The 19,925-nt window shown below is 40.3% G+C and overlaps 1 protein-coding gene across 1 annotated transcript in view; it reads right to left on the bottom strand.

Annotated features, from left to right (window-relative positions):
* slc49a4 (solute carrier family 49 member 4) overlaps positions 1-19,925 on the bottom strand; it is a 68,905-nt gene that overhangs the window by 3,640 nt on the left and 45,340 nt on the right. Inside the window, exons 7-8 of the mRNA XM_072579915.1 lie at positions 15,334-15,461; positions 13,384-13,566 (exon numbers count right to left, since the gene is read on the bottom strand). Of these exons, the coding sequence (XP_072436016.1) occupies positions 13,384-13,566; positions 15,334-15,461 (311 nt within the window). The remainder of the gene's footprint in view (positions 1-13,383; positions 13,567-15,333; positions 15,462-19,925) is intronic.

Below are 19,925 nucleotides of genomic sequence, written 5' to 3'. Positions count from 1 at the left end.
GACAGTTGCCCAAGCTGGAGTCACATAGGTTTATGAGCAGGAGTCTGCCTGCTTTTACCACATTCAATATTCTCACCCAAAGCAAGATCAGAGGGTGGCTTTATCACGAATCATTTGTATTATTTAAGCCGTGCACAAACTATACAAATATTCATGCTACTGCTATAGCATGCAGATTGTGCATATGTAGGGTCTAAAACTATTACCAACTGGGAGTGCAAGATGAACCGCCAGAAAACTGTGAACCTTGGTAAACAATGGGACAAATATATCACCTTAAGCAAAGAGACTGAGGATGGAGCAATAAACAGATGAGCTGAAGAGGGTGACGGAGTGGGGCAATTAAACAGTGAAACAAGCACAGAAAGAGGGAGGGAGAAAAGAAAAAATTGAAAAGAGAAAGTCCAAAATCGAAAATTTAAAAATGCACACATTTAAAATTTGCACATTACACAACCATGCTAGAAAGACAAACAAAATCCCATTTATGTACAAGAATTACAAAGAATGCTTGCCCAATCCTTCCATTTAGCTACCGTGAATAATATAGTCCAAGAACACGTTATTTCATTCAAGCTTTTGAAATCTGGAGCTGTGTCTACTTTAATGCTTTATCTCTGCCATACATTCAGTGAAGGAATCTCAATTTATTCAAACTTGGACGTGACCTAAGCGAGCATTACTCGTGCATGCTAAATACTTCCTTCATGCCTTAATGATCAGGCAGAAAAGTTTCAATGCTGCCTTGGGGAATCCATAATTCATGAACCTGCAGTCCAAACTTTCAGTCTGCAGTTTGGCAGGGTGAGGGTGCGTGGGGGTGGGGGGTTGGGGAAGGGAGGGAAAAAGGTCACAACTAAGGTAGACAACTTGCAAATTATCCATAGCTACTTCAATGAATTACAAAGAGAGATTTCTAAACTGAGCTTAGGGGGAAAATCAAAAATTAATGGGTAATTTTAGAATTTATAGAATCTTATGTCTGCATCCATTGGAGCACTGCCAACCACAGATTTTACTGGAGTTAGAACAAAGTCCAAATTCTGCATATAGGGATAGGTGATATATTTGAGACAAACTATGAGCTTAGATAGCCTGCACGCCACAACATGCCAGAATATTATGCAAGTGGCAGTGTGCAGATTAACAGATGCACATGTTATATGGCAAGCTAATTCATCAATATCTCATTAATCTTCATTACAGTAAATCTGGGTACTAGAGTTTCAGATGCACACCAACTCCATTTATATTGCTGAAGGTATTATGTTTCACGACTATTATGCCAATAAGACCAACCTAAACTAACAGCACATTCGTAAGGACAAAAAATTTGATCCCACCAGCCTCAACGCCCTTTCCTGCTGATGAGTACTAATGAGATTCAGTGGAAAACCAATGGAATTGTGATGCAAGTAGCATTAGGTGACAATATTAAAACAAGAAAAAGCACAAAATTAAAGCCATCGCACTATGGAGGGGCATAAGAACGACACTTTTAGTTGAAAAATAGTTAATATGCAAAAACAAGGGAATCACTGAACTGCTAGCATTCTTGGCAAGATTGTTCCTCTGAAATGCTTCAGGTGATTATTTCAACACAATCGTAATTTAGAATAAGCAGATTTATATTCAGCATAAACACATCTTAAGCTTAGGCTGTTTCCTTTTAGACGCAGCACTCTGATGCAGTAGTGAGACAGTAAAAGGTTTTTGGTTTTTAAATCATTAGGACAGCATATTGCTACCACTCAACACTATAAAAATCGAGTTGATACCATCAGCAACTGCTATAATAGTTACCAGTGAGCCTACAGAGCTGTAGAGGGAATGTTTATGGATGGGTTGCTTGTTAATATAGAACTTGAATATTCCTGAAAAGAGTCAAACTGGAGAAGTGTCTTTTTTTTTAATCTTACACTCAAGATGGATACAAGAATACCAAATTCCAAAGGGAACAACAATGTTTATTGCACGAGAAATACCCGCTTACGAATGGATTCCTACAAGGTCAGATGATGATCGACTTCCAAGAAAGAATTTAAGAAGCTGACAGCGACATACTTAACATGTCTGGCAGCAGCTATGGTAAGAAAATAAAATTAATGCTTCAAATCTATAACCTTAGGCTAATTTTCTTTTGTACTACATATACTGTAAGATCTTCTGATTACTTAAAGCATTTCCTGCTTTATTTTCAGCTTTCTGGCATCTCCAGTATTGCAACATTGTGTGTGTTGTCAACTTGAAGTAACAGACTCTTTCAAACAAAGTCTATACAGTACTGATTGGAAGCGAGGAAGACAAACATAGCAAGTTTTCTAAACTGGGTGTGTTCTTGTTAGAACTACAAGAGAAGGCACATATTTATTTAAAGTATGTGCCTCAGTTTTCAAGGGCACAATATTTTTCTTTAAGTTTTCATGGAATGTAGGGGTAGCTGCCCATCACTAATTGACCTTGAACTAAGTTAAAAATCACAACACCAGGTTATAGTCCAACAGATTTAATTGGATTCGCAGTAGGGTTAGGATGCACACTAGCTTTTGGAGCGCCGCTCCTTCATCAGGTGATAGTGGAGGACACAATTCTAAGGCACAGAATTTATGTGCCTTAGAATCGTGTCCTCCCCTATCACCTGATGAAGGAGCGCCGCTCCGAAAGCTAGTGTGCTTCCAATTAAACCTGTTGGACTATAACCTGGTGTTGAGTGATTTTTTAACTTTGTACACCCCAGCATCTCTAAATCATGACCTTGAACTGAGTGACTTGCTGGGCCATTTTAGATGTTGAACTAGGAGATCTGGAGGCTGGTTCCATGATATTGAGAGACAAGTTCAAATCCCATCTAGGCAGCTGATAAAGTTTTACTGAAAGTAAATTAATTTCTAACTAAATATGAGTCAGCTACATTGCTGTGGGTCTGGAGTCATATAGAAGCCAGAATGGGTAAAGATGAGAGTCTCCCTTCCAAAAAGGACATTAATGAATCAGATTGTTTCTTTTTCCAGCAATCAATAACAGTTGGCATGATAGTTGCTGTCATGGAGATGAGCTTTTAATGCCAGGTTTATTGATGGAATTAAAATTCTAGTAGCTACTGCTCAATCTGTCCTCATAGAACATTAGCCCAAGTCTTTAAATTATTAATCCAGTGACACGATCACTATGCCGCCATACCAGATCACTAGCTGTGAACAAACAGCAAAACAAGAGTGTACAAAATCACTGCTTATACTGACACTTTCTCTATTCAGGCTCAGCAGTGCCACCAGTTAAAGTTCACATATCTGAAAGATTAAATATAATTCTCTCACCACAGATCTCCAGCACCTCTTTTATCTTAAGTTTCCAGTACCCAGCTTCTTTGCTTTCATTTTAGAAAACTTCCTCCTTCCTCTGGTCAATGTTACTGAGGATGCAGTTAGTAAACGAAAGATGGCTGGTGTCTCAGCAGTGTAGCAGAGTTGAGGAACTTTTAACCTCCATACTATCCTGTGATAATACCTTTAAGCTCCAAAGTTATATATTGGCTTAATTCCCATTAACGTTGCTAACCACTTTCAAAGATAAACATCAAGCAGCACACAGAATATCAAATATATTGGAACTTAAGAAATCTAAGTCGTGGGCTACATTGCCCTTGTGACTGCTCAGCTATTCTACTGGACAGTAATACCAGAGTGTAGTTATAACATGACAGTGTAATAGTGTGCACCAGCCATTTCCACAATCAATTCCAGAGGAAAATGTCCTCTACTGTGAAGCAACAATCTACCTCAAAACTGCAAATCCACAAAACATGTTAGCTTCTAAACGCTGTTTGACTTGCTAGGCAATTTTTAATAGCACACTTTTTATAGAGAAATGCTCAAATTGAAGTGCCTGAAGCTATTAAGGATATTTTGCAAGAACTTCAATACAGGAGAGGTTGAAATCACAAGAGGGCTAGTGATCATTACTTTGCAAACAAACAACCGATGCAAAGAAAACTTTATGGAATTGTAGCAGATTCCCACTTTCCATGAGCTTTGAAGCAGTTGATTATGCAATTCCAGATGCTGGAGTTACAGCACAGCATTGTAGCATTAGTGGAAGTGAGATCAGGTTTATTCTTGGTCAACTGAATATTCACATATCATTGTACACTCCTCACACTGTGCAGCAGCCTTGGATACCAAGGCAAGTAACTCAAACTTATCAGCTGCTACAAGATATGTGCTCGTTTATTCTTCCTTCAAATGACACTGTCAACTAGGTCTGTGTCGAGGGGAATGTAAAACATCCTTTCCAATTATCTTGGGCAGCATTCCCTGCTCCATCTACACCAACAAAAAAACGTTGACCACTTATTTACTCATCTATTATTTGTGAAAGTTTATTGCATGTTGGTTGCAAATGCCAACATAACCTATCAAACTTAGCTCCATGAAGATCTTGGAGATGCCCACGATGCTGACAGTTATACCCCAAGCATCCACAAAAGACCTTGTCTGATTAAGCATTCACAGACACGAATCAACAACAGCGCAGCAGATGGTGAAAGCCATTCAGTCCATTTAATTCATCCTATCAGAGTATCAACCCTGCAGTCAGTGATTCAGGCAGTTTTTAATTAAGTTCATTCAAGTGTCAAACACTCCCTGCTGATGCACCCCAGCCATAAGTCCCTTTTGTGCCACTACCTTCACCGCCCTGGATTTGCACGGCTACCATTTATGAAAATTATTAAATCATGCTTCATGTTCTGTCCTGAGTTAACTATTCACTACACCAGAGTCGTGGAAGATGCCTCTTTTCAAAAAGAAAATGTCCTCTCAATCATTCCACAAATGCTCTTTGTTATACTGCCTGTGTATTGAACAACCTGTCATATTGTACTAAGTGTTCAGGTGTTTTCTAAGCAGAGCACTTTATATCTTCAGCACAACTGTTGAATGATCAAGGCAGTACATTCAAACTTGTTGTTTGCCTTTTTTTGCATCACATATGGAAATACAAAGTGACATTAAAATACTCAGGTTTCAGCCTCCTCTCTGGCAAACGATATCCCAAGTATCCATGCCTTTTTAAAATTTTCAATCTGCTGTGCCATTAAATTTATTTGCATCAAATTGCCTAGAAGCAAGATTCTGGTTGCACCCTGAGTCTACAAGGAATTGATACAGTTTCTGTCAAGCGGCTCCATTTGCAATTTTTTTTTAACCCTCTAATGGGATGTGGGCATCACTGGAAGGGTCAGTCTTTACTATTCATCTGAAATTGCCCTTCAATTGAGGGGCTTGCTCGGCTATTTCAGAGGGCCATAACTGCTGGGGTCACATGTAGGTCAGACTGGGCAAGGATGGCAGATTGCCATTGCTGAAGGGCATTAGTGAATTTGATGGGTTTTTAACGTTGGTCATGGTCACCAGTATTGAAATCTGTGGATTGCAGCATTTATTGAAGGCAGCTCTCACCATCTAGGGACACCTGGCATCTAGGGACACAAGGGCAATAAATGCCGACTCAACTAGTGACATCCATGTCCCACAAATGAAAATAAAAGAAAATTCAAGACTTCTTAACTGAATTGAAATTCCAACAATTAGCATGAACCCTCAAGTGTTTGTCTGGGCCCGTTGGCTGTTAGCCCTGTGACATTGCTATGCCACTATTTACCCCTCATCTGATTAATTCGGTACCCTGGAGCACTGAACAACAAGAGGTCGTTTCAGATTTACACCACAACGTTAATCACCCAGTTTAAGACAGCTCATTGAACACACCCACAAGTACAACCAGCACCCAGGCTACTAATCTTTACACAAACTTTGAGATTGAAGAGATTTTTCAATCAACGTATAAATACATTTATTTGCCCAGAGAGGTAAATATTTAAGATTTTCTTAATATATTTTCAATCAAGACCCAAAACAAAAACAAATTTCTGGAGAAATTCAACAGCTGTAGATAGAAAACAGTTAATATTTGGAATCCAGTGATTCAGAACAGATTCATTAAGAACTTAAACATTGGTTATGTAGGTGGATTAGTAATAATCATTATGGTGCCGGACTATGCTGCACCAATGATAAATGACAAGTTTAAATGTCAACATGGCATTTGGGGAATGCAAGTTCAGTTGGTTAAATATACCTGAAATAAAGTGCAAAGCTAATACCTATCATGGTAACCATAAAACTACTGATTATTCCAAAACTTCAACAGGTTCACTATTAGCAGAAAAGGAAAGAAAGCCATTCTTAGCTGGTCTCAACTCCATTGGAATTTGAACAGAATCCCTACAGTGTAGAGAGGCCTTCTGGTCCATTGAGACTGCACCAACCCTCCAAAGATCATCCCACTAGATCCATCCTGACCTTCCTTCCCCGCAACCCCACATTTACCATCACTAATCCGGCAAGCCTGCACATCCCTGGAACTATGGGGAAATTCAACATGGCCAATCCACCTAACCAGGCACGGGGAGAATGTGTAAACTCCATCCAGTCATCCAAGGCTGGAATCGAACTCGGTTCCCTAGTGCTGTGAGGCAGCAGTGCTAACCACCATGCCACTGTTCCACCCATTTCAGATGCACAATACAGTTGGCATTTAAATGTCCTCTGAAATGGCCAAAAGCCACTCAATTGTCAAAAGGGTGGTTCACCACCATCTTCGAAGGCATTTAGGGACAAGCAATAAAAGCAAGCTTGCCAGTGATCACATCGTATGGATAGTCAGTCTGAGGAAGCAAAAATACTGACTATATCAGTAAATGTCAACTTGCTCTTAAAAATAAGTGCATGTAACCCAGTGCATCATGATTCTTTACAGGATTCAGCCTACTCAGCTGGAATTTTTTTTTTTTTAAAACATTCTTATTGCCTCCCACTCAAACAAATTATTTTCCTGAGACCTCAAACTATGACATTCTTTAACTTCTTCAGTATTTCCCACAATTTTCAGATACTAAAATACAAGTTTAGTGATAAATTACCATATAATCAGATTTACCAGGATGTTGCCTGGTCTGGAGGGAAGGTCTTACCAGGAAAGGCTGAGACACTTTGAGTCTGTTCTGACTGGAAAGAAGGCGGCTCGGGGGGATTGGGGATAGAGACATACAAGACGATCAGAAGATTAGAAAGAGTAGACTGTCTTTTTCCTAGGATGATGATGTCAGTTTGTATGAGAGGGCACAACGACAAATCGAGGGGTGATAGATTTAAGACAGATGTCAGAGCCAGGTTCGTTATGCAGAGTGGTAAGGGCGTGGAATGCCCTACCTGCTAATGTAGTCAACTTAGCCACATTAGGGAGATTTAAACAATCCTTAGATAAGCACATGGAGGATTTTGGGATAGTGTATGGGGACGAGCTGAGAATAGTTCACAGGTCGGCGCAACATCGAGGGCCGAAGGACCTGTTCTCTGCTGTATTGTTCTATAACCCTTGCATTATTCTTCAATTCCAACCTTCATGGAATAGAAGTAGGGGAGGAAAGAATCTCATAATGGCAATGCCGCTGCAAGTGGGCCTTAAATTCTTGGCGAAAGTGAGGACTGCAAATGCTGGAGATTGGAATCGAGTGTGGGGTGCTGGAAAAGCAAAGCAGGTTAGGCAGCATCTGAGGAGCAGGAGAATCGACATGTGGCGCTTTTCCAGTACCACACTCTTGACTGAAATTCTTGGTTCAAGTCCCACCTACCTCATTAATGTGTCACAGCAGGAATATGAAGCAGTTACAAGGATATCAATCATCTTATTGTGGACAGGCTCAAGAGGCAGAGGACTTATCCCTATCACTAAATTCTATCTATAAATTATAAGTTGCCAGCGTTGGTCACCCTGAAGTCACCTCCTTGATGGAAAATTACATTACATCTATTTGTGTTATCAACATACTTATCTTGCTACGAATTCTACGTGTTCAAATAAAATGCATTTCCTCTTGTCCTTTTAAACATCGTTCCTTAGTTGGACTCCATTTTATGTTGACATTAGTTTTCACTGTTTTCCAATTTTCATTTTCAACTTTTCTGCTTCTCATAACCAGACTTATTTTTGTCCTTTCTGAATTCCCTCCCATTCTCCTAACACACTGGACTGGCAACCTTGAAAGAGTTCTAATTGTGACCTTTCGTCACTATGACAAAATGGAAAACAAAACACAATTCAACTCGAAAGAAAACCGACAGCTTAAAATCTAATCAGAGGATGTTCATGTAATCACAAAAAGAGATACAATTTCCAGTTCTGATGAAAGATCATGGACCCAAAATGTTGCCTGTTTCTCTCCACAAATGCCATGTAACCCACTGATATTTTCCAGGAGTTGACCGTACTTATTTTAGATTTTAAACCTGCTTCAAATACTGATAATCAAAGCACAATGTGATTTCTCCAATTGCTACAATCAGCACTCTGAACTTGGAATTGTGAATAATTAATCATACACAAAGATTACAATACTGTAGCATTCTAACTATTTCACATATTAAGAACTGAATGTGTTAACGCTTGCTGTGGTATTGTTTCATGGGAGCCAGCTAACGCAAATAAAGTACCTTTATTTTCTGTGAAAACGTTGGGTTTTGGGGGGGGGGGGGCTTTCCCAAACCCAGACAGCCCAGTTTTAATCTCTCTTCTCAGACCATAAACTATAGTAGCAGAGTGAGGCTATTCAGCCTATTGGGCCTGCTCTGCCATTCGACTGATATATTTCTCAACACCATTCTTCTGCCTTCTATCCATAACCATTGATTCCCTTCCTAATCCCTCATGTTTAGTCATGGGCTTGAATTGAGGGGCTGGAAAGGGCCATTCTTAGGACTTGATGGATAACTCAACATCAAAACATGAAGATCCATTTATGTGAGGAACTGGAGATGAGCAAATGCACAACCTGGAATTAAAACTTTATATTGAGCCCCTGAGATGCCAAAGAATATGCATATTTGGTCCACAAAGCAAAAGTTTGCAGACAGCAAGGAACACTGATCATTTTATTAAAATTATGGGAAAACAAAAATATTCCAATGAGTCACTACAAAAAGTTAAATATCTGGAGAGCAGCGCTTAGAAAATACAGATTATTCAGTGTTCTATGAGTGATTCTCTGTGAAAGGCACTTCATAAAAGCATATCTATTTTCATTGCCGCGAAAGAATCTCTTTCATGTCTTTGCAAGGGAGCAACAGTAGTGTAGTGGTTATGTTGCTCGACCAGCAATCCAAACACCAGGGATTATGATCCAGAGAGAAGTTCAGATTCCATGGGGAACTCAAATTAAATTAATTTAACCCAAGATAAAAACAAACTAGTAACAGCAACAGGGACCATGGACCAGTTGAATTGTCAGAAGAACACATTCGGTTCATTCAACTCTTTCAGGGAAGTAAAGCTGGCATCAATACTCCTAACTGCTATCCAAAATGGTTTACCACTACTTTCACAAAGACATATTAGGACAATACAATAAATGCTGGTTTTGCCAATGACAGCTGCATCCCACAAACTAGGAATTAAAATACTCCTGCAACAATCTGCGCTGTAACATAACCTAACTCCAAAGTTCTGTCAGTGAGAGACGAGAGGGGGCACAGGAATATTCACAGCTGAGAGTTCATTACATGGAATTCAGTACCACAAGTAGTTGATGCAAAAACATTGAATGCATTCAAGAGGCTCAACAGGCATGAAGGGCCGAATGGCCTCCAGCTGCTCCTATCTTCTATGTTTCTCCCTCAGAGTCAGTTACAGCATTTAAAGTCTGCTTACCATTACACAAACCTTGTGACATACCACATCATGGGAACACTGCAATTCATGAAGAAAATAAGTTGAATAGTTTTTAAACCTACCCAACATTTGGAGTACACTAAGCTCCTCAAAGTCAGTCAATCAGAATTGACATTCACCTTGCATCATCCGATTAAAGTGGATTTTGACACTATTTTTCCCCAATACATTTGAGATCTTATGATCAATTATTAATCCTATCAACATGCTTGGCTCACAATTGAGTTAGATGCAGAACATTTTAGTAAAATTATGCAAGTTACAGTTCATTTGGAAATATTTACTTTTTTTAGGACAGCACAGTGGTTAGCACTGCTGCCTCATGGGCCAGGGACACTGGTTCAATTTCACTTTGGACAATCACCTATGGAGTTTGCGGGTTCTCCCAGTGTCTCCATACTATAGGGATGCTATGATACTCCAGTACGGAGGATGGGATTCATGAAGACATTTAGTTAATGCTCCATGATGATGCAGAGCAACCTTTACGCTTCTCATTTTGTCTCTGGGACAGATGGACAACAGGGAAAGATTATCACTTCAACAAGGAGGGAAACGTTTATTTCTGTCTCAATGTAAATCAGATAACCCAAGTGCCCTCTTAGGGCATGCAGCACGGGGTCCTAAAACTACATTTAAATTAGGAACAACATTAAATACAGATGACACAGCCTATTTAAGTGCAGAAAATAAGAAAGTTTTCCCAAGGGTTAAAAGACACAGAAAGCCGAAGTCCTTTGGACCTTGCTCACCCAATTGATCAGGAACTATTTGCAGAGCGAGAAACAGAGCAAACCTTTCATTGGAACTCTGCATACAAATATTTTATCTTCTTCCGAAATAAACATTGGTTAAAGTCTTTTGGGAAAGCTGACTAACAGGTAGATATAACAGGCAAACAGCACAAAAGCTGGTCTCAAATGGTTGTTTGAAGTATAGAAATAGTTGAATGAAATGGATTTATACGCAATTAAATTTCTAATAACCTTGCACATCAATAACTGGAGTTCAACAAATAATGGTCAACTCTACTCTCACACTGCAAGGTTGTCATCTGCACAGCACGTTCACATCGCTGTGAAGTTTACTCATCGTGAACATTCTGCCTGGACTTTGTTTTAATGCAGAACAGAATTCAGCAACAGCTCCCAGCTTCACACAGCTACTAAGCACTGTCTTCAGTTCAAAGTCCCTTTAGAGAACTGAAAGTTCAGCCAACATGGAATCAAAAGCAAGGGGTTATGGTCATGTACTTTTAAGTTTCACAGACAGGTTTTAATTGAATTTCTGAATGGCATTCGCAAGATTTTGATTCCAAACTCAACCTAACTGCATTGTAAATCAGTTGGAATCAGTGACATACAAGATAGATGATCTAATTAGCACTTGTGGATGAGTGTGGAAGGAATTGAAATGGAGGCCTTGGTTCAGTGCAGTTTGATTGTATTGGATTTAAATCCCCTTGCCAGAAGTTGCAGCACAATATGGACAGTCACTCCAGTGTAACAGATCACATGGCAAAGAGGTGTCATCTTTAGGTAAGAAATTGAACCAAAGTATTTCCTGCCCATTTCAGTGGATGTACAAGGTCCCATGCAATTGTTTGTTGAAAAAAAAAACAGGAAAACTTTGCCACTTTTCAACACTTACCAGTCAATCAACATTACCATAAAACAGATTATAGAGATTTTTTTTTTCACTGCTTTTGGGGTCCTATTGTATGAAGTTGGCTATGAATTCCAATTCCTCAACCTTGTTGACTTTTCTGCAAGGTTATTTTTATTTGTGAACATTCTGCTGCCTTCGGAACATTGAATTCTAAATTCCACTGCATATTTCCCGTTTGTAAGATGTTTTGCAAATGTACCCAAGTTTCTACACATCACATTTCTTCAGGTTATGCTGGAGACATTTCCACTGATTCACTGAGGCCATTTGTCAAGTCATCAGCTAGAAGAATTTGATGTAGGGAAACTGCTCATCTGACATTTATTTGGCTCATTCATGTGGAGGTGCCAGTGTTGGACGCGGGTGGACAAATTTAGAAATCACACAACACCAGGTGACAGTCCAACAGGTTTATTTGGAAATACAAACTTTTAGAACGCTGCTCCTTCATCAGTTAGCTAGTGGGACAGGATCATAGGACACTGAATTTATAGTAAAAGATCAAGTCTTCCTAAACTGATGTGATGTATTGAACAAACCTAGATTGCTGTTAAGTCTTCAATCACAGAACGGGGTTGCAGGTTTTCATTCATTAAGATGCAAATGCCAGAACCTCTTTCAAGTCACATTCTTGAGATAACGTAAGGTTTTATAAAAAAGGGTAATATCTCAGCTCAGATTTTTTAAAAATAAAACCTTACGTTATCTCAGGAATGTGACTTGAACAGAGTTCTGGGATTTACATATTAACGAATCAAAACCTGCATCCCCATTCTAAGTGATTAAAGACTTAACAGCAATCTACGTTTGTTCAATACATGGCATCAGTTGTATGAAACTTTGATCCTTTACTATAAATACTGTGTCCTATGATCCTGCCCCACAAGCTACCTACGAAGGAGCAGCGCTCTGAAAGCTAGTACTTCCAAAGCTGGTACTTTGGGGCGGCACGGTGGCACAGTGGCACCCAGTTCAATTCCCAACTCAGGCAACTGACTGTGTGGAGTTTGCACACTCTCCCAGTGTCTGCGTGGGTTTCCTCCTGGTGCTCTGGTTTCCTCCCACAGTCCAGAAATGTGCAGGTTAGGTGAATTGGCCATGCTAAAAATTGCCCGTAGTGTTAGGTGAAGGGGTAAATATAGGGGAATGGGTCTGGGTGGGTTGCTCTTTGGAGGGTCAGTGTGGACTTGTTGGGCCGAAGGGCCGGTTTCCACGCTGTAAGTAATCAAATAAACCAATTGGACTATAGCCTGGTGTTGTGCACTTTTTGACCTTCGTTCAGTGAGCCTGACCTGGGCTACCATGACATTAATGTAACTGGTTTTACCTACATTACTTTGAGGCGATGCCCACCTTTCATAACTTCTTTTCAGTAGTTCCATATGCCCAATGGGAATGGATTTGTCACCACTCTAAGCGTAGGGAATACAATTGTACGCACATACCAATAACTGATTGACAGCATAGTTGGGAGTAGGCTCCAATGGCCACCGATGCAGACTGATTGCATGCTTCCCAAAGCACCTACTGTACTTTGAAATGGAAAAACACTGATGGACAAGTGTGCTGCATTGCTGACTGTTTACAATTTCTTATGTACACACAAAGATTTCAGTCAAGATTCCACTACTTTCATGAGAAGGAACACTATTTAAGTACCTGTAAGCATAAGCACTTACGAATTCTTTAATGGATTCAGCAAGTTGACAAAAAACCTGAAATATTACATGGACACAATGCAAAAACAAATAATTTATTTGCTAATAGCTAAATTCCTTGCATCAACAATACTCTTAACAGAGGCAAAATCTTAAGGGACAAAAACAATTAATATGCGTTTACTCATATCACACAGCTCAGATTCATGTCTAAAAAACATCAATACGTTGGCAAATAAATTATCCATCAAATGAAAAGGTTTCAAATTACCTGCATGATAAAATGCCAGGAACATTAATAACAATCCCATGAAGACATTACTCAAGAAGGTCACAAATCCACAGGTTATCCCCTCAGGCACTGGGTACACAGTCTCCACCAGCAGTTCAAAGAAGAATGGAACGCTGCTGGTTATAAATACCCCGACTAATATGCAGGATGTATACAATGTTGCTGCAATGACAAATAAAGCCATTTTTAAAATTCAACAGGCCTCACGTATTGTAGAGCGATATCAACATGCTATCAGAGGAAGACAAGTAGGTTTTTGAGAAGGTAATGGGGTGTCATTAAGGATTTCTTTTCCTCTTCATTATCGCCAATGAAGAGTGGCAATGCGATTTGGAAAGGGACGAGAACAAAGGAAAACAGCATAAACATACTAGAAGAAAGGCAATTATAAAGAGAAGAAGAAAGAGAAAATGAGGGAAAAAACAAAACTGCACACATTGGTATTCAGAAATAATAAATTATTGGAAAAACTCAGCAGGATCTGGGACCACCTGTGGAGAGAAAGCACATTAACTTCTCAGGTCTTAACAGAACTGACTGTTGCTAAGAAAAGATTGGTATGTAAGCTGGAGATGTGAAGAAAGGGTGAAAAGATAAACAATGGTTGGAGTTGGAGCTCAGAAAGAGAGAGAGAGAGAGAGAGCTATGTTGAACAAAGAAATGGGTAAAGGTCAGCCTGGGAGAATCAATAGCTGCTAATGGGGGCCATTAGCAGCTGACAATGGGCAGTTTACGACAATAGCCCACATAATGTGGGGCTTGGGTTGAGGACATGGGAGGAAGTGATCAGGCCTAGAATTATTGAAATTGATATTGAGTCTCTAAGGCCGCAGGATCCCCAAGCAGAAACTGAGGTGCTGTTCTTCCAGCTTGCACTGACCTTTGCTGGAGCACTGTGATAAGCCTGTGACAGAGATGTTGGCCAGGGAACATGGTGATGTGTTGAAGTAGCAGGCAACAGAAAGCTTGATCATTTTTGTCGACAGGACGTAGGTGTTCTGCAGACATGTTGCCCAATTTGTATTTCGTCTCCACAGTGTAGAGGAGACCGGATTGTGAGCAGTGAATACCATTGACTAGATTGAGAGAAGATTCTGGATTAGTGGTGCTGGAAGAGCACAGCAGTTCAGGCAGTATCCGAGGAGCAGTAAAATCGGCGCTTCGGGCAAAAACCCTTCATCGGGAATAAAGGCAGAGAGCCTGAAGCGTGGAGAGATAAGCTAGAGAGGGTGGGGGTGGGGAGAAAGTAGCATAGAGTACCTAGGAGTTGCAGTGGGAGAGGGACTCCCTGAGATTCTTGTAGAGAGAGGAGGAAAACTTCTTCAAGGCAGGCATCCTTGCAAGAGGATTCGCAGTAGGGTTAAAATCAACAAGGTAAAAACAATGACTGCAGATGCTGGAAACCAGATTCTGGATTAGTGGTGCTGGAAGAGCACAGCAGTTCAGGCAGCATCCGAGAAGCAGTAAAATCAACGTTTCGGGCAAAATTCCTTCATCAGGAATAAAGGCAGAGAGGCTGAAGCGTGGAGAGAAGTGCAGGTAAGCCGCTACTTCTTCTGGAAGGTGAGTCAGAGGCTTGGATAGTGAGGAGGGAGGAAGTAAACAGGCAGGTGCTGCACCTTCTGCGAATGCAGGGGAAAACAAACACCGACTGCAGGTAGTTTAGAATAAAATGGATGTTCTGATGATGATAAATAATGCGTGTATTTCTCTATGACCCAGCAAGGGAAGTTACTAACAAAGTGAAACCATAATCAATGCACTGTTCACATTGAAAAACATTATATGATTTGGACATGATAAAAAGAACAAACAAACCTCTAATTTAAAATAGGCAATACTAAGATCTGGACGCAAGGCACAGCTCTGACAAGCTAATAAAAGCAAGTTTGCGCTCTTAATAAATGCAAATTGGGATTTATTAAATACCTGGTGTTAGAGGCAGGTGAGTGACACTGTTGAAGCAGGTGAGGGCAACCCATGCAGATGACAACGTGGCTCCAGAGAATAGCAAGAGCAGTATGAGCTTCAGCACTCCCCTGAAGAAGTCTGCAAATCTGTAATATTAAACAAAAGATGAGCCTCTCTAGGATTAACCAAATTAAACTGCGCATAAAGGAAATGTTAAAACACAATACTTGCGTTTAGTGAAGAACTTGCTAGAGACAAACAGATGAATGATCAGATACATTCATTATGAGTTTGGAATGCTGGCACAACATGGAAGAGTTCCAGATATGCAAAGTGAAGCAAACTATGATGGAAAAGGGGCAAGTGAAAATCAGAAAAACATTGTACAAGTTTGGAAATCTGCCCAAAGTCAGAAATGTCTCATCCCTGTCTTTATAAAGTTCTTTGACTTTGCAATGACATTTGGCCTTTTTGAAAATGTTCAAAAATATTCCAGGCTTGGCAGAGTCATTGACAAATTTTCTAGATTTTCCATGATCTGATTCATTCCCCTTGCATGATTAAGCATGGAAACCGATGGGTATTGACTGAATGTTCTAGATGTAGGGTTTGCTCGGTGAGCTGGAAGGTTCAGTTTCAGACATTTCATCACTATACTAGGTAACATCTTCAGTGAGCCTCCGGATGAAGCACTGGTGGTATAGCCCGCTTTCTATTTGTGTTTGGGTATCCTTTGGTTGGTGATGTCATTTCCTCTGGTGATGTTATTTCCTGGTCTTTTTCTCAGGGTGTGGTAAATGGGATTCAAGTCAATGGGTTTGTTGATACAAGTTCTGGTTGAAATGCCATGCTTCTAGGAATTCTCGTGTGTGTCTTTGTTTGGCTTGTCCTAGGTTGGATGTGTTGCCATAAGTGGTGTCCTTCCTCATTCGTATTTAAGGATACTAGTGAGAGTGGCTAATGTCTTTTTATGCCTAGTTGATGTTCATGTATCCTGGTGGGTGAGTTTTCTGTCTGCTTGTCCAATGTAGTGTTTGTTCCAGTTCTTGCAAGGTATTTTGTAAATGACATTAGTTCTGCTTGTTGTCTGTATGGGGTCTTTCAAGTTCATTAGTTGCTGTTTTTGGGCACTAGTGGGTTTATGGGCTACCATGATGCCAAGGGTCTGAGTAGTCTGGCAGTTATTTCCGAGATGTCTTTGATGTAGGGGAGAGTGGCTAGGGTTTCTGGATGTGTTTTTTTCTGCTCTTTGGGTCTGTTGCGGAGAAATCGGCAGACAATGTTCATTGGTACCAATTCTTTTTGAATATACTGTACAGGTGATTTTCTTCTGCTCTTTGTAGTTCCCCTGTGCTGCAGTGTGGGGTTGCTCATTGAAATAATGTTCTAATGCAGCTTCGTTTGTGGATGTTGGGAAGATTGCTTCTGTAGTTCAATATTTGGTCCATATGTGTTGTTTTCCTGTAGATGCTGGTTTGATTAGATTCCCTACAGTGTGGAAACAAGCCCTTTGGCCCAAGTCCACATCAACCCTCTGAAGAGTAACCCACCCAGACCCACCTCTCTCTGACTAATGCCCCTAATACTATGTGCAATTTAGCATGGCCAATTCACTTGATCTGCACATCTTTGAACTGTGGGAGGAAATTAGAGCACCCAGAGGAAACCCATGCAGACATGGGGAGAATGCGCAAACTCCACAGATAATTGCCAGAGACTGGAATCGAACCTGGGTCCCTGACATTGTAGTGCAGCAGTGCTAACCACTGAGTCACCATGCCATCCCAGATAGATGAAATGAACAGATGACAGAGGAAATGAAGTTCCCCATTGGCTGTTTGCTCTACTGTGACATCTAGGAATGGCAGTTTGTTGTTGTTTTCCTCCTCTTTAGTGAATTTTATGCCAGTAAGGGTATTATTGATGGTCTTGAAGGTTTCCTCCAATTTGTTTTGTTTAGTGATGACAAAGGTGGCATCCACATAATTGACCCAAAGTTTGGGCTGGATGGTTGGGAGAGCTGTTTGTTACTGCCACTGCTAAGAACCCCGCTATCTGAGATCCTGTGGATGTTACGTTGCTTTGTCTGTCGGTTTTGTTGTTGAAGGTGAAGTGGGTGGTAAGGCATAGGTCAATTAGCTTGATGATATAGTCCTTGCTGAAGAAGTTAGTGGTGTTTGGTGTATGTCGCTTTGGGTCTCCTAATAGTGTAGTCAGTGTTTCCTTGGCCAGGTTAATGTTGGATGTATGTGAACAGGGCTATTACGTCAAAGGAGACAAGTTATACATCCTCTTCTACCTTGGTGTCTTTGATGGTCTTCAGGAATTCACGGGTGGAGTGGTGTGAGTCTTGTACCAAGTGTTTTAATCTTTGGTCTAGCTCCTTGGCCAATCTGTAAATTGGTGTTCCAGATAGCAAGACTATGGGTCTGAGGGGGGCTCCTGGTTTGTGAATTTTGGGTAACTCGTAGAAGCGTGGTGTGTTGAATCTGTCTGGTTTCATTTTTTGAAAGTCTGTCTTATTTATTTCTCCTGATTTCTGAAGATTTTTGGTGAGGGCTGTGATTCGATTCTCTAGTTGAGAGGATGGGTCTATTGCCACTTGTTGGTAAGTGTTGTTAAGTGTTCGCTTTCTCAATGTAGTCTCTGATTTAAAATGACTGTCAAGTGTCCTTTGTCTGCAGGCAGGATAACAATTTGTTTTGGTTTTCTAGTGTTTTCCTTTCTATTTCCTGCTTAATGTTGGTGCGACTGTCTGATGTTTTGCTGCGTTTCTTCTGTGAGTCAGTTGTCTTTCAGTGTTGTTTCTAACACTGCTGAGAAATCTTTCTTGTCCGCATCCTCGAAGTTGTAATTTAACCCTCTTACTAAGACGGCTTTTTCAGTGTCTGTTCAGGGTCGGTCAGATAAGTTTTTTTTATCCATGCTGCTGTGTTGTCTGTGTTATTTTGTGTAAGTTTGTCTAGTTTTTCCTGCAGGTCTAGTTTTTTCATTTTCTGTGTTTGTCACTATCTAATGTCTATGGTTGTACTGTGTCTATCCATTCATGGTCTGTTGCATTTCTGAATGTTGCTTGGAAAGACCAGTTAACAATATAAAATACTCTCAATATTGCATTAAAATTACATAGAGGTGTGTCTTGCGGAAAAACCACAACCTCTTTATCAGTACTGATAGCTCTAAGCCAGCTGGACTCTTAGCAATCCAAAGGTATTCATAGATAATTGGAAAATATGCTTTGGAAGAGAGTATTTAGCCCTTTGGCCTACTTTGCCATTCAATGTGATCATCCTACTCAGCATTCTGTTCCCACTTTTTCCCCATCCCCTTCGACGCCTTTAGCCCTAAAAACTATATCTAACTCCTTGAAAACATTGAGTTTTGGCTTCAATTGCATTTTGTGGCAGAGATTCCCACAGGCTCACCACTCTCTAGCTAAGGAAATTCTTCACCTGTCTCTTTAATCCCTTTGTAGAAAAATCTCAACTTTCTTGAAGAGTTGACACATATCAAAGAACTGGGTTAGAAAATAGATCTTTAGCAAAGGATGACTAGCATGTGCCGGACACCACCTGGTGATGCAGGCTGCTCCTTTACTTCAGAGAACTGTTGAAGCTTCCTGAGAACTTCAGTGGGTAAAGGAGGACTCCCTACTAGAGTCGACTCAGCCTTTCCTAGTTCTTTGCCTGAGATCGTTCAATTGCCTGGAATAAAATTCTTACAAGCAGTCCATTAAAGGTTTATTAAACACTTACTACAGTATCACAGTTACAGAGTAATAAGACACCAAGCCCTAGTTGAAGTAGAGGTTCTAAAACCTCAGCAGAGTACCAGCAATTACCAACTTCGTGCTCTCTCAGATTACTCCAAAAATGGCACTCTCAATGTTCAATATTTATACAGCTTTTGCCCACTGAACAGGTCATTCAAACTCTTGATGAGCACGATGTCCTCCCCAGATTCTTGCTGTGCTTATGATTAACTTGTTAGTCTTTTGTTAACTGATCACATTACTAGAATAGCAATAACAAAAGTGCGCTTGTACTGACTCAGGTGATGACATTAAATGTTGATATCCTCTAAAGTTTGGTTGCGTACTCATCACCTCATGTCCTTGTTTAAACCTGATCACTGACTGTCTTTTGTGTCTTAAACCTATTCCTCATTGTTTTCCACCTCACATGCTTGGTCAGTAAACTCTTTATTCAAACCCCTATTGTCTTTTCTCGTAGGTACATTCAGTTTGAAGAGATGTGTCAAACGCTTTTGTTCCGCCTTAATGACTAATTTTTAAATTTCGCAGCTGCCCAAGTTTGTTCTTGTACAGAGCTGGACCTCCTGCCTTTCCCAGCAAAGCTATCTTACTTAATACTTTTTCCTTTTACTTTACTTCTAACATTCTTTAATTCTACGCTTTCCCTTCGTGTCCTTTCTCAGAACCATACAGCACAGATGGAAGCCCATCAGCTAAATGTCCCATGCTGACTTTGAAAGAGCTATTCAAATGAGCCCCATTGCACCTTTGCTTTCCAAACTGATCTACAAGTGCATTCCCATCACATATATATTCAATAACTTAAGAGTTAAATTTTGTGAATTTCATACAGGGA

Source organism: Chiloscyllium punctatum, chromosome 10 (genome assembly GCF_047496795.1).
Source record: "Chiloscyllium punctatum isolate Juve2018m chromosome 10, sChiPun1.3, whole genome shotgun sequence".
Classification (NCBI taxonomy): domain Eukaryota; kingdom Metazoa; phylum Chordata; class Chondrichthyes; order Orectolobiformes; family Hemiscylliidae; genus Chiloscyllium; species Chiloscyllium punctatum.
Note: the sequence above shows the minus strand (reverse complement) of the source record. Positions and strands in the feature narration are given on the sequence as shown.